The sequence below is a fragment of the Rhinatrema bivittatum genome, chromosome 5 (assembly GCF_901001135.1).
Source record: "Rhinatrema bivittatum chromosome 5, aRhiBiv1.1, whole genome shotgun sequence".
In the NCBI taxonomy this organism is placed as follows: Eukaryota; Metazoa; Chordata; class Amphibia; order Gymnophiona; family Rhinatrematidae; genus Rhinatrema; species Rhinatrema bivittatum.
In genome coordinates, this window is record NC_042619.1 from 109774488 (window position 1) to 109788053 (window position 13566).

General features: G+C 41.3%; 1 protein-coding gene across 1 annotated transcript in view; it reads right to left on the bottom strand.

Annotated features, from left to right (window-relative positions):
- The window catches only part of ALG5 (ALG5 dolichyl-phosphate beta-glucosyltransferase), a 104094-nt gene that overhangs the window by 66509 nt on the left and 24019 nt on the right, over nt 1-13566 (bottom strand). The window contains exon 5 of the mRNA XM_029602729.1: nt 245-337. Coding sequence (XP_029458589.1) covers nt 245-337 — 93 coding nt within the window. The remainder of the gene's footprint in view (nt 1-244; nt 338-13566) is intronic.

A 13566-nucleotide genomic window follows, 5' to 3' on the forward strand; every position in this document is an offset into this window, starting at 1 on the left:
AGTAAGATTTTCAGGATATTCACAAAGAATATGCAGGAATATACAAATTTATCTCTTGCATATTTTTATAGATAACTGGCTGTGGGGTTCCCAGGAAAAGTATAGAAGCCCCTGCATTATACCATCACTATCATGAGCACCTAAAATTAAACAAAAAAATCAATGCCAGCACCAATCAGTAGGAAAGACGGGGAGGGGTAAGAAAAATAAAGCTCTTAAAGAAAAAAAATGAAAAACTCATTACCATCCTGATGGCTCCTCCCTTTCCACGATTCTTCACCAGGGTCAGCACTCGAACCCTCTCGCTTCCAAGCTTCTTGGTGTATTTCAGCGCTACCTATTAAGAAACAAGATGCAAAAACCCTGAGCCTAAAAAAAAAAATCTCACATCTTGTGTCCATTGTCTCCAGCAGCGTAAGGAAGGGCTGTGCTGCTAATTCATCATGTGCCTGCATGTCAGTGTTACCTGCATGAGCACACTGGAAGGGAATGGGATTTAGGAAGCGGTTACACCACCAGATGATTTTCCCTAATAAAGTCTTTTCTTTTTTTTTTCCATCTATAAGCAGGCTGAATTAGCCATTATATGTGGTGGTGTCATCTGGCAGAACCAATTGGACTTGTCTCTCCAGTATAGTAGAGCTTTCAGTTCTACTGAGCATGTGCAAGAACTCTCATGCAGGCACTGCCTCATGAGCATCCTCAGTTAATTTTTGCATGAGCATAGCATGGATGTAATTCAGTCTTTCCTTACAAATTTTTCCCTAAGAAAGTTTTCTTTTATTTTGAGTTGTCTCGCTGCTCCTGCAGCCCCACTACAGCACTTTTCAGTGATATGTGCAGAGAGAAGAGTAAATTATTCTTAACTGATAATTGTCTTTCCTTGACTCCTGCTAGACCAATCCATTACCCTTGGGATTTCCCCACTCCTCAGTTGCTGAAGACCGAGATTACATCCCCTTGATGACTTCACTCTCTTGCATAAAAAGAGGGTTTGGTTTGGAGGCCCTTGCCAATAGTCTTCTACCAGAGCTGCCTCACAAGAGCCTACCAAATGTATCCCCCTTCTTTTTCCTTTTTATTTTAAACATATACTTAGATCCCCTGAAGTCACCTCCTCTTCTGAGGAGAAAAGGGGGACTGTAAAGGGACAAAGAAATGCAAGTTGAAACGGAGACAGATACAGAAGAGGCAGGAGCAAACTCCTTGCCTGGCTCTGCTTATGGTCCTTGTATTCCTGGATGGGGCCAGAACTGGTCTAGCAGGACTCAAGGAGAGAATTATCAGCTAAGAATAATTTAACCTTCCTTTTAAGAACATAAGAAATTGCCATACTGGGTCAGACCAAGGGTCCATCAAGCCCAGCATCCTGTTTCCAACAGTGGCCAATCCAGGCTACAAGTATCTGGCAAGTACCCAAAAACTAAGTAGATCCCATGCTACTGATGCCAGTAATAGCAGTGGCTATTCTCTAAGACAACTTGATTAATAGCAGGTAATGGACTTCTCCTCCAAGAACTTATCCAAATCTTTTTTAAACCCAGCTACACTAATTGTACTAACCACATCCTCTGGCAACAAATTCCAGAGCTTAACTGTGCTTGAGTGAAAAAGAATTTTTCTCCGATTAGTTTTAAATATGCTCCTTGCTAACTTCATGGAGTGCCCCCTAGTCCTATTATCCGAAAAGAGTAAATAACCAATTCACATTTACCTGTACTAGATCTCACATGATTTTAAAGACCTCTATCATATCCCCCCCCCCCTCTCAGTCGTCTGTTCTCCAAGTTGAATAGCCCTAAACTCTTTAGCCTTTCCTCAGAGGAGCTGTTTTTCATCCCCTTTATCATTTTGGTTGCCCTTCTCTGTACCTTCTTCATTGCAACTATATCTTTTTTGAGATGTGGCGACTAGAATTGTACACAGCATTCAAGGTGCGGTCTCACCATGGAGCAATACAGAGGCATTATGACATCCTCTGTTTTATTTGCCATTCCCTTCCTAATAAAAAAGCAAACAGAATGTTAGGAATTAACTGCCACAGCACGTTAGGTTGCAAATTTCAATGTAATATCAACTATGATGCCCAGATCTTTTTCTTGGGTGCTAACTTCTAATATGGAACCTAATACTGTGAACTACAGCACAAGTTATTTTTCCCTATATGCATCCTCTTGCACTTGTCCACATTAAATTTCATCTGCCATTTGGATGTCCAATCTTCCAGTCTCGCAAGGTTCTCCTGCAATTTATCGGTATGCAGAGTTGATGGCTTCCTTGATCCATCTTGCTATTGTGTAAGCTGCTCTCCCTTTTATGGTCAACCAAACAGTACAGTCTATCAGTTTTCCTGAAGGGGGTTTGTCATTTTCAGGTATCTTACCACTACAAATTGTATATCTAGTAAGAGCGCTCACATGGTCTTTGCATTCTTCTTCCCTAAATGCAGGTAGGACTATTGTTGATTCAGGTGGAAAGGGGAAATCTCCTTGGGCAGGAAGGAGGGCCACAGCTTAAAGGGGATTTCGTATTTTGGTATCACCAAAAAGGAGAAATACGTCAGAAATACGTCTGGCTGAGCATATTGCTATTAAGAATGCTATCTTTAAAGAGAGGTCCTTGATGGAAGCCCTCAAGGGCTCAAAAGGAGCACCCACCAAGGTCTTAAGGACCAGATTTAGGTCCCACTGAGCGATAATTAGCCTGAAGGTCGGCTTGATCTGCTTTGCCCCTCTCAAAAAGTGCATAGCAACCTGGGTACCTTTAATGCAGCCCCTAAAACAAGATATGGCTGCCACCTGAGCTCTTAGAGAACTAAGGGCTACACTCTTGTCCAAGCCCTTCTGCAAAAGTTTCACAAGTCCATTACCAGCTTCTCCAATTCCTCACCAAACAAGAGGCCCTCTTTAAATGGGAGCCTACACAGACGTACCTTAGATGCTGAGTCCACAGCCCAGTAACATAAACACAACAGTCTTCTGGTTGCCAACCCAGAAACAATTGATTTAGATGATAACCTAACTAGGTCATATAGTATATCTGCTAAAAATGCCATAGCTGACTCCAAGCGGACCATTTCCTGGCTTTCTGGCAATTGGAGGGCTGCTCGCGCAATGCAACTGCCACAATTTGAGGCTTGAATTGCCATGGCCCCGATGAAGAAGCCCTGCTTTAAAACCACTTCTGTTTTCCTGTCCTGAGAGTCTTTCAGAGCCAAGCCCCCTTCTGACTGGTATATGAGTCCTTTGATTTGGGTTTCGTGCACTTCTGCATCCTCAATTGGAGCACACTGAATAGCATGGATGATACTGAAGGATGTCTACGAAAAATTGGCAGACCTCCCATGTCTGGGAGATAACCTCATAAGACATAAGAAATTGCCATACTGGGTCAGACCAAAGGTCCATCAAGACCAGCATCCTGTTTCCAACAGTGGCCAATCCAGGCCACAAGAACCTGGCAAGTACCCAAAAACTAAGTATACCCCACGCTACTGATGCTAGTAATAGCAATGACTATTTTCTAAGTCAACTTATCCAAACCTTTTTTAAACCCAGCTACACTAACTGCATTAACCACATCCCCTGGCAACAAATTCCAGAGTTTGTGTTGAGTGAAAAAGAATTTTCTCCGATTAGTTTTAAATGTGCTACATGCTAACTTCATGGAGTGCCCCCTAGTCCTTCTATTATCAGAAAGAGTAAAAAACCGATTCACATTTACCCGTTCTAGCCCTCTCATGATTTTAAAGACCTCTATCATATCCCCCCTCAGCCGCCTCATCTCCAAGCTGAACAGCCCTAATGTCTTTAGTCTTTCCTCATAGGGGAGCAGTTCCATCCCCCTTTATCATTTTGGTAGCCCTTCTCTTTACCTTCTCCATCACTACTATATCTTTCTTGAGATGTGGCAACCAGAACTGAACATAGTATTTAAGTTGCGGTCTCACCATGGAGTGATACAGAGGCATTATGACATCCTCCGTTTTATTCACCATTCCCTTCCTAATAATTCCCAACATTCTGTATGCTTTTTTATTTTTTTTTTTTACTGCCACAGTAACTGAGCCGACGATTTCAAAGTATTATCCACTATGACACCTAGATCTCTTTCCTGGGTGGTAGCTCCTAATATGGAACCTAATATCGTGTAACTACAGCATGGGTTATTTTTCCCTATATGCATCACCTTGCACTTATCCACATTAAATTTCATCTGCTATTTGATGCCCAATTTTCCAGTCTCACAAGGTCCTTCTGCAATTTATCACAATCCGTTTGTGATTTAACTATTCTGAATAATTTTGTATCATCTGCAAATTTGATTACCTCACTCATTATATTCATTTCCAGATCCTTTGCTGAAAGGTTTAGGAAGACAATTGCACAGATAAAGTACCAGAATTTTGCTGTGAAGTCCTCATCAACAGGCCTTGAACAACCTGCCAGTACAAGATGACCTTTCTATAGGTATAAGCAGCCATACTTCCAGACAGCCTTACTGCCTTTTCCAACACTACCGTACGTCACTTTGTCCTACTCAAAATCAAGAACCTCTTCCGGCCAGGCCTAGGCAAAGGGAATATTAACCCAAGACCACACCTCAGGTCCAACCTAAATCTAGGCCAAGTTTTTTATCCTCCCCCTCCCCACCGACAGTCCATACCCATCAATGGCAGTGGGGGTAAGAATCCAATATTTCTTGGAAAGCTGGCGCCACATTATCAAGGATCCTGGGTCTTCAAAACTGTACAGTCTGGGTACAGTTTGCATTTCTCTTGCCTATCATTCCTTCCACATTTTTCGACACCCCCTCTGGGTCCATTTCAGCTCCTGCAGCTTCATCTAGAAATTCAATCATTCCTTTAACAGCAAGCAACAGAGGTACTCCTTGCTTCTCAACATGCACAGGGCTGCTATTCCCAATACTTTGTCGTCTCCGAGAAATTGGGAGGATTGCAGCCAATTCCAAACCTGAGACAGCTGAACTGGCATTTACTTTGAGAGAAATTCAAAATGAACTCTTTCCCTACATACAGAAGGGTGAATGGATGTGCACCTTGGACCTGAAGGGTGTATATACGCACATATCCATGCACCTTTCGCATTGACATTACCTTTGTTTCCTGGTGGCTTCTTCCTACTACCAGTACAAAGTGTTCCTGTTTGGCCTCTTGATAGCCCCAAGTGTTTATCAAATGCCTAGTGGTGGTAGCGGCACATTTCCGTAACCAGGGCATCCATGTCTTCCTTTATCTGAACTGGCTAATCACAGTAAAACCTCGGGAGGAAGCTAACTCTATGCATAAAACAATTTTGCTCCTTCAAATGTTGGGATTCCTGGTCAACTTTATGAAATCCAATCTAGAACCCCTTGGATCAAGCGGCTGTCATGATCGTGCTCATTGACAAGTTATTCTCCTCTCTGCACTTTACAGTAAGGATGCTCCTGGTGTTCTTTGGTCATATGTAGACAGTCCCACTGACTCTCCCCCATATTCGTTACCTCCAATGGAGTCTACACTCCCAATGGGATCAACTAACTCAACTGATCTCAAGTATCATTTGGATTTCTGAGAAAATGAGCACAGTTGAACTCCCAGGTTCTTCAAGAAGGAGCTCCCCTTCACCAGCTTCACTATCAAGTAACATTAGCAACGTATACCTCCAGGGCACCTGGTCTCCCAAAGAAAATAGTTTACAAATCAATCTGCTAGAGTTACAAGCAAAAAAACACGGTATCTGCATTCTCCCACTTTCTTCAGAACAAGAACATCCAAATTCAAACAATCAGGTTGCCATGTTTTATGTCAAACAGGGAAGCACAGGATTTTGGCCTCTCTGCCAGGAACGCTCAGGATCTGAGACTGGGCGAGTCGAAATCAGGCTGTCCTACAAGCCATTTATTTTCCAGGAATTTCCAATGCACTGGCAAATCAACTCAGCAGGGCATTTCCTCTCTATGAGTGTTCTCAACATCAATCAATAGCTGACAAACTTTTTGACTTATGTGGTCTAAAATCAGTGGATCTGTTTGCCTCACAAGAGATTAGAAAACTAAATCAATTTTGCGCAGTCCTTCCAAGTGATCTCAGGCTAGCACAGGATGCTTTCCTCCTTGATCGTAAGACAAACCTCATGTACGCTGTTCCATCAATAGCTCTTACTGCTAAAACAATGTAGAGGGTTCTGCAGGACCATGATCGTCTGATTCTCATATCCCCAGCATGGCCCAGCCAGACATAAGAACATAAGATTTGCCATCATGGGTCAGGCCAAAGGACCATTAAACCCAGGATCCTGTTTCCAACAGTGGCCAATCCAGATCAGAAGTACCACCTGGCAGGATCCCAAAAGGTAGATGAGATTCCATGCTGCTTATCCCATTTGTTTTAAATGAATTACAAAATGCAACAAAATAAGGGGCAATTCATTTCACTCAGGGGCCCCAAAACGAATTGAAGGTCACCCAAAATAATCTTATTTGTTTAAAACTTCTGGTCAGGTTTAGGCCTGAAGCCGGGACTTTGTCTAAGGCATAGGCTACTTGTCTAGGCCTGAGTGTGATGCCGGGGTCTCGGCCAAGACCTGAGCAAAGGCCCAGAACCTGATCTGTCTGGTATCCAAAGCCATGGCCAGGCCAGGCCCAGGAACAGGTCTGGCGCTGGGGCCTTGGCTGGAGCCCAGGCCTGGTGTCAGGACCCGGCCTCCTGTTATAGGTGCCTTGGCTGGAGCCCAGGCCTGGCGTCAGGCCCCGGCCTTTGTGTCTAGGCTGAGGCCCAGGAATCACTACCAGGCCAAGGCCCTGGCATCTGATTTAAGGCCCAGTGTTGGGCCTAGGCTGAGGCATCAGGACCAGGGCTCCAACCCTCAGCCTCGTGTAGAGCTTAGGGCGAGGTCCCAGTAATCTATCACAGCTTTGGCCTGGGCCTAAGCCTCACCAGCAGATCCCCATCAGACCACCAGCTTGGGTAAATGGGGGCTGGGAGGGGGATCGGTAGGCCTTGGGAAACCAATTTTCTTTTTGTTTTGGGGTTTATTTTAATGTGATTTTTTTTTTAAACGAAAAATGAATTAAATGAAACAAATTTGTGGGCAAAAAAACCTCCCGAAAACTAAATGAAAAACAAAACAAATTGTTTACCCCTACACATCCCTAATAAGCAGTGGATTTCTGTAACTCCACCTTAACAATGGTTTATGGAGTTTTTCTCCAGGAACTTGTCCAAACTTTTTTTTTTAAATATAGCTACACTAACAGCTTTCGCTACATCTTCTGGCAGCGAACTTCAGAGCTTATTAATATGTTGAGTAAAAAAAAACATTTTCTCTTATTAGTTTTAAATGTATTACCTAGTAATTTCATTGTGTGTCCTAGTATTTGTACTTTTTGAAAAAGTAAACAACTGATTCATGTTTATTTGTTCCACTCCACCATTATTTTATAGACCTCTATCATATTTCACCTCAGCAGTCTCTTCTTCAAGCTGAAGAGTCCTAACCTCTTTAGCCTTTCCAAATAGGGGAATTGTTCCATCCCTTTTATAATTTTGGTCACCCTTCTCTGTACTTTTTCTAATTCTGCTATATCTTTTTTGGGATGTGATGGTTAGAACTGCATATAACACTCAAGATGAGGTTGCATCATGGAGCAATACAGAGGCATTATGACATTCTCTGTTTTATTCTCCATTCCTTTCCTTATAATGCCTAGCATTCTATTTGCTTTCTTGGCTGCTCCTGCACACTGAACAGAAGATTTCAACTTATTATTAAAGATGACACCTAGATACGTTTCCTGAGTGACAATGCCTAATGTGGAATCTTGCACTGTGTAGCTATAATTTGGGTTGCTCCTCACTAAGTGCATCACTTTTCAATTGTCCACATTAAATTTTATTTTGCATTTGCATACCCAGTCTCCCAAGGTCCTCTTGCAATTTCTCAAAATCCTCTTGTGATTTCACAACTTTAAATAATGTGATCACCTCACTCGATGTTCCCATTTCCAGGTCGTTTATAAATATGTTAAAATTGGTCCCAGAACAGATCCCTGGGGCACTTCACTATTCACCTTTCTCCACTGGTAAAATTTACCATTTAGCCTTACTCTGTTGTCTATCTTTTAACCAGTTCCCAATCCAAAATAGGACACTACCCCCTTTATCCTATGACTTTTTAAGTTCCTAAGAAGTCTAATGAGGGACTCTGTCAAATGCTTTCTGGAAATCCAGAAACTGGCTCACTTTTATCCACGTTTATTTATGCCCTCAAAAAAATGTAGCAGATTGGTCAGGCAAGACTTTCCTTGGCTAAATCCATGTTGGCTTTGTCCCATTAAACTATATACTTGTGCCAGAACCTGGTAAAAGTGCACACCTAAATCTGTAGTAGGTGTTGCTGTTGAGTGATGGAAAGGACTCTTCCTCCTGGTAGCTATTAAGACAATTTCCATAACATCCAAGACTCCATGAGCTGAGTTAGGGTTGCCAACTGGCTTTATTTTGTTGGGTTGGGCAGATTCAGTCCTGATTTTTTTTCTCCATTGCATACATGCTCTTACAGGATTTTCCTTTTTTTGTCCATGAATGCAGTGGGGGAAAAACCAAAACTGGATCAGTCTGTTCTGACAAAGCAGAGCCAGTTAAACTCGGAGGCCAATGTACTAATGCACCTTAATTGATAAGCATTAGCAGCCCATGTTAGTGATATGCTAATCAGTTTTAAAAAATATATATCTTACATTAAAGTTAGTGCGTTAACACTGAATGAGGAAAAAAACCCAAACCTTAACTATGCTTCTGCAAGGTGCAGTTAATTTCCTTGTTTTAATAGGTTTATGTTAACATGCATTAAAATGTGCAAATATTTTATTAAGCATTCAAAGATAATTCTGGTTTTTGGGCGCTTTCAGAAATTGGCATCCTAGGCATGTGCCTATGTTGCTTATTCCTAAATCCGGCCCTGCGTGCAAGAGACCCAGGTTTGTCATCACCATGACACGCATTAAGTGTTGTTAATGTGTTACATACAGTAACATGTAATCAGCACTTTTAATGTGCATTAACTCTCACTAATAGTGCAAAATATGTAAGAATAGGTGATAAGCTGAATAGCTTTGCAAATCAGCTCATTCCTCCTGCTGCTGTCTGATTTCTGGGGGAGAAAACCATTGTCGTCTATGGAGACCACAGACAGAGAGTAATCTTAAATCTGATGCTGGTCATGATATAATGTTCCAAGCAGGAAGGAACAGTGTCAAGAAAAAATGGTGGGTGTTTGATATGCCCTCCCTGAGGAAGTGGAGAAGACAAAAATGGTGATGGAATTCAAAAGGGCATGAGATAAACAGAGAATACAGAATGGCAAGAGGATGGAAATGAAGCATTGGAGTAACCTGTAATTTTTGGTAGGGGGCAACCTGCACAGAGCAGCAGTTACAACCCTAAAAAGATGAAGAGGGTCATCTGCATGGAGAAGCAGACTGGATGGGCCATTTGGTCGTTATTTGCTGTTTTTACTATGTTACTATATGATCAGTAATTTTATTCTTTATGATAGTTTCTACCATTTTGCCTGGCACAGATGTCAGACTTGCTGATCTGTAGTTTCCTGGATCCCCCCTTGATCCCTTTTTAAAAACTGGAGTTACATTTGAAACTCGCCAGTCTTCAGCTACCGTAGACAATTTTAAAGATAGTTTACAAATTACCAATAGCAGGTCTGCAATTTCATTTTTCAGTTCTTTCAGTACTCTGGGATGTATACCATCTAGTCCAGGTGATTTGCTACTTTTTAGTTTTTCAATTTGCCTTATTACATCTTCCAGGTACACAGATTTGTTTTAGTTCCTCTGAATATCATTTCTGGCATGGGTATCTCTCTAGTCCACAACCAAACGAGCACCACTAGCACCTTTCAGCAAGGATATTTCTACTATTATTCGTAGACATTGGTCAGCTCTATCCTTCTCTGAGTTTTTTCAAAGTTCTTTGCGATTTACTTACCGCAGGGGTAAGAATTTAAGGGATATTTTAATCCGGTCAGATTTTTCACAAAATATATCACAACGTACACCTGGCTGTCATACCCCTTGTGGTAACTGTTCCGTTTGTAAACACACAACTACAATGACAAGTTTCACCGATCCCAGTTCCGGAAAAATTTACATTTTATACGGGTCATCTGACTGTAGTTCAGTGGGTGTTATATATGTTATTCGTTGCCCATGCGCTAAACTTTATATTGGCAAGACTAGACGACAAATTAGGACTAGGGTGATTGAGCACCGTTCTAACATTAAACATGCTAGGGCTTTAGCCCCTCTTGTTGATCATTGGGTGTCCTCATCTCACACAATATCGGACTTATTTTTCTTTGTACTCGAAGTGGTTCCTGCCCTACCCCGTGGAGGTGATTTTGATTCCCATTTGATTCAGTGTGAACAACGCTGGATTCACCGTTTAGACACGGTTGCCCCGGCGGGGCTTAACAAAGAGATTGAATGGGTGCATTTCATCTAAACTCCCGATTGGACAGAAATTCGTGGCTCTGATTGGTGGGTTAATCTCATAGCTGATTGGTCTGTAAGAAATTCTTGGCGCCTTTTGACAGGTTTAAAGCTCCCTGTCTAATTATGTGGAACGCGCTCCCTGCTATGTCACCCTGAAGACTCTATTTCGGTAAGCGTTTTGTATGTTTTATACTGCTATGATAATCATTATGTATGGCACTGGTTTTATTCTAATACGGTCCTATGTTTACTTTTTGTTTACAGCACTCATTTAACTCTTTTTGTGTGTCCCTCCCGATGCAGCCCCTGGCGAAACACGGGACCATGTCGGGGGACCCTCCTTTTTGCAACAATTATTGATATATACAGTGGAGTTGCCGTAATGAACAATAAAAATTTCTGATACTTTAAAATTGAAATTCTTGGGACTGTATACCCTTTATTCTAGCACTCAATTTCTGACATGGGTATCTCTCTTACATCTTCCTCAGTGAAGACCAAAGCAAAGGATTAATTTAGACTCTCTGCTATGGCTTTGCTATCCCTAAATGCCGCTTTTACCCCTTGATCACCAACTGGTCCAACAGACTCCCTTGCAGACTTTTTTCTTCAAATGTACCGGAAAAGAAGGTTTTATGAGTTTTTGCTTCCACAGCAAGCTTCTTTTCAAATTCTCTTCTCTTTGCCTTTCTTATCAATGCCTTGTATCTAACTTTCCAGTGCTTATGCTGTTTCCTGTTTTCTTCATTCAGATCCTTTTTCATTTCTTGAAAGATGTTCTTTTAGCTATTATAGCCTCTCTCACCTCACCTTTTAACCATACCGGTAGTCGTTTAGCCTTTCTTTTGCCTTTTCTAATGCATGAATTGGGCTTCTAAGATGGTATTTTTAAACATCCATGCCTGATATAAAGTCAACCTTTGCAGCTGCTCCTTTCAGTTTTTTCCTATTTTCCTCATTTTATTACAGTTACCCTTTTTAAAGTTAAATAATGTCGCAGTAGATTTCTTTAGTGTCCTTCCTCCAGTTATTGAGTCAAATCAGATCATGTTGTGATCATTATTGCCAAGTGGCTCCAACACTTACCTCTTGCATCAAATCCTGTGTTTCACTAAGAACTAGGTCTAAAATAGTTTCCCCTCTTGTTGGTTCTTGTACCAGCTGCTCCATGGAGCAGTCATTTATTTCATCTAGGAACTTTACCCTTCTAGCATGTCCTGATGTGACATTCACCCAGTCAATACTGGAGTAATTGAATTCCCCCATTATTACTGCGCTGCTGATTTTGTTAGCTTCTCTAATTTCTTTTAGCATTTCACTGTCTGTTTATTCTGCCCAGTAAGATACCCCCACTGCTATTTTATTCCTCTTTTCACCTGGAATTTCTATCCATAAAAATTTAACATTGCATTTTGTTTCCCGTAGAACTTTTATCCTGTTTGACTCAATGTTATCTTTAATATATAGTGCCACCCCTTCACCAATTTGATCCATCCTATCATTGCGATATAATTTATCTGGTATCAGTGTATCCCATTGGTTATCCTCCTTCCACCAGGACTCTGAGGTGCCAATTATATCTACCTCTTCATCCAGTGCTATACATTCAAATCTCCCTTTTTTTTTTTTTTTTTTAGACTACTAGAATTTGTATACATGCATTTCAAAGAATGCTTTTTGTTTGTGAAAAAAAAAAAATAAACACGCTTATCAGCTGATAGGGGTAATTTGGAATTTTTTTGCTCTGTCTACTCTTTACTTAAAGGCATCTAGTCCACTTTAGCATTTATTGCAACCTCTCTACTGGAATGTCCTAATTTCCTTGTTCTGTTAGTATCCTTCAAAGATATATCATTCTGAATCAGGCGCTTCTGAGCGACTGTCAGCTTTCCCTGTCATCTAGTATACATATCTTGTACAGTGCTCCAACAGTTCTCCTATACATCTGGGAACAAACCTCACACTGTTAACTCAAGCCAAAAGCATGCTTTACCTTTCCCAGACTCTCAGCTCTCAACTTGACAGCTTGGATGTTGAATACTCAGTGATCACGAATCTTAATCTACCTAGAGAGACAGTAGACATTTTAGCCTCCTCTAGAAAGCCTTCAACTAGAAGAAACCATGCATTTAAATGGAATAGATATCCTGCATGATGCCAACAAAATACTTTGGACCCTCTCTCTTGTGAGCCCAGGCATTTGCTATGATACTTTCTCTGCCTTTCTAACCCTGGCCTCGCCACCTCATAAGTGAGAGTATATCTCTGCGCTATACGAGCTTACCATGCTCCAGTGGACAGTAACCCCATTTCTGTTCATCCATTAATATTCTGATTCATGAAAGATCTTGTGTCTCAAGGTATGAAAGTCACCTATTCATGGGACTTTAATGTAGTGCTGTCTCAGCTAATGAACTTTTGAACAGTTGGAGTTGGCTTCACTGAAATTCTTGACTTAGAATATGGTATTCCTCATAGAAGTAATCTCGGCTATGAGAATCAGTGAATGCCAGTCTCTCATCCACTATCCATTGTATACGCAATTCTTAAACAAGAGAGTAGTCCTCTGTACTCATTCCAATTATTTGCAGAGGGTAATCTCAGCCTTCCATTTGAACCAATCCATTGTTACACCAACCTTTTGTCTAGGCCTGGTGCGCATTGGGTGCAATGGACTAAAAAAAGAGCTTTAACCTATTACAAGAAACAGATTTGACCACATCACCAGTCTTCCCAGTTCTTTGTATCTTACAACCCTATAAGGCTGGGAGAGCAGTTATTAAGCAAACTTTGTCCAACTGCTACTCCTTGGTAGGATTACAATTCACTTGGTCAGTAGTCTATGAATTCACATCCCATTACTGTCTAGATAAACTCTTAAAAACTGACAGTTATTTTAGATAACCAGTTTTGCATAACCTGTTCTTGTTGAAGTCTAGACTCTACGGCGGAATCCAGGTTGCTTAGTCACAAAATATTCTACTGCAACCTCAGCTTGGGACTCTCCACATGTAATGAATAATTCAGCCTGCTTATTGATGAAAAAAGCAATTT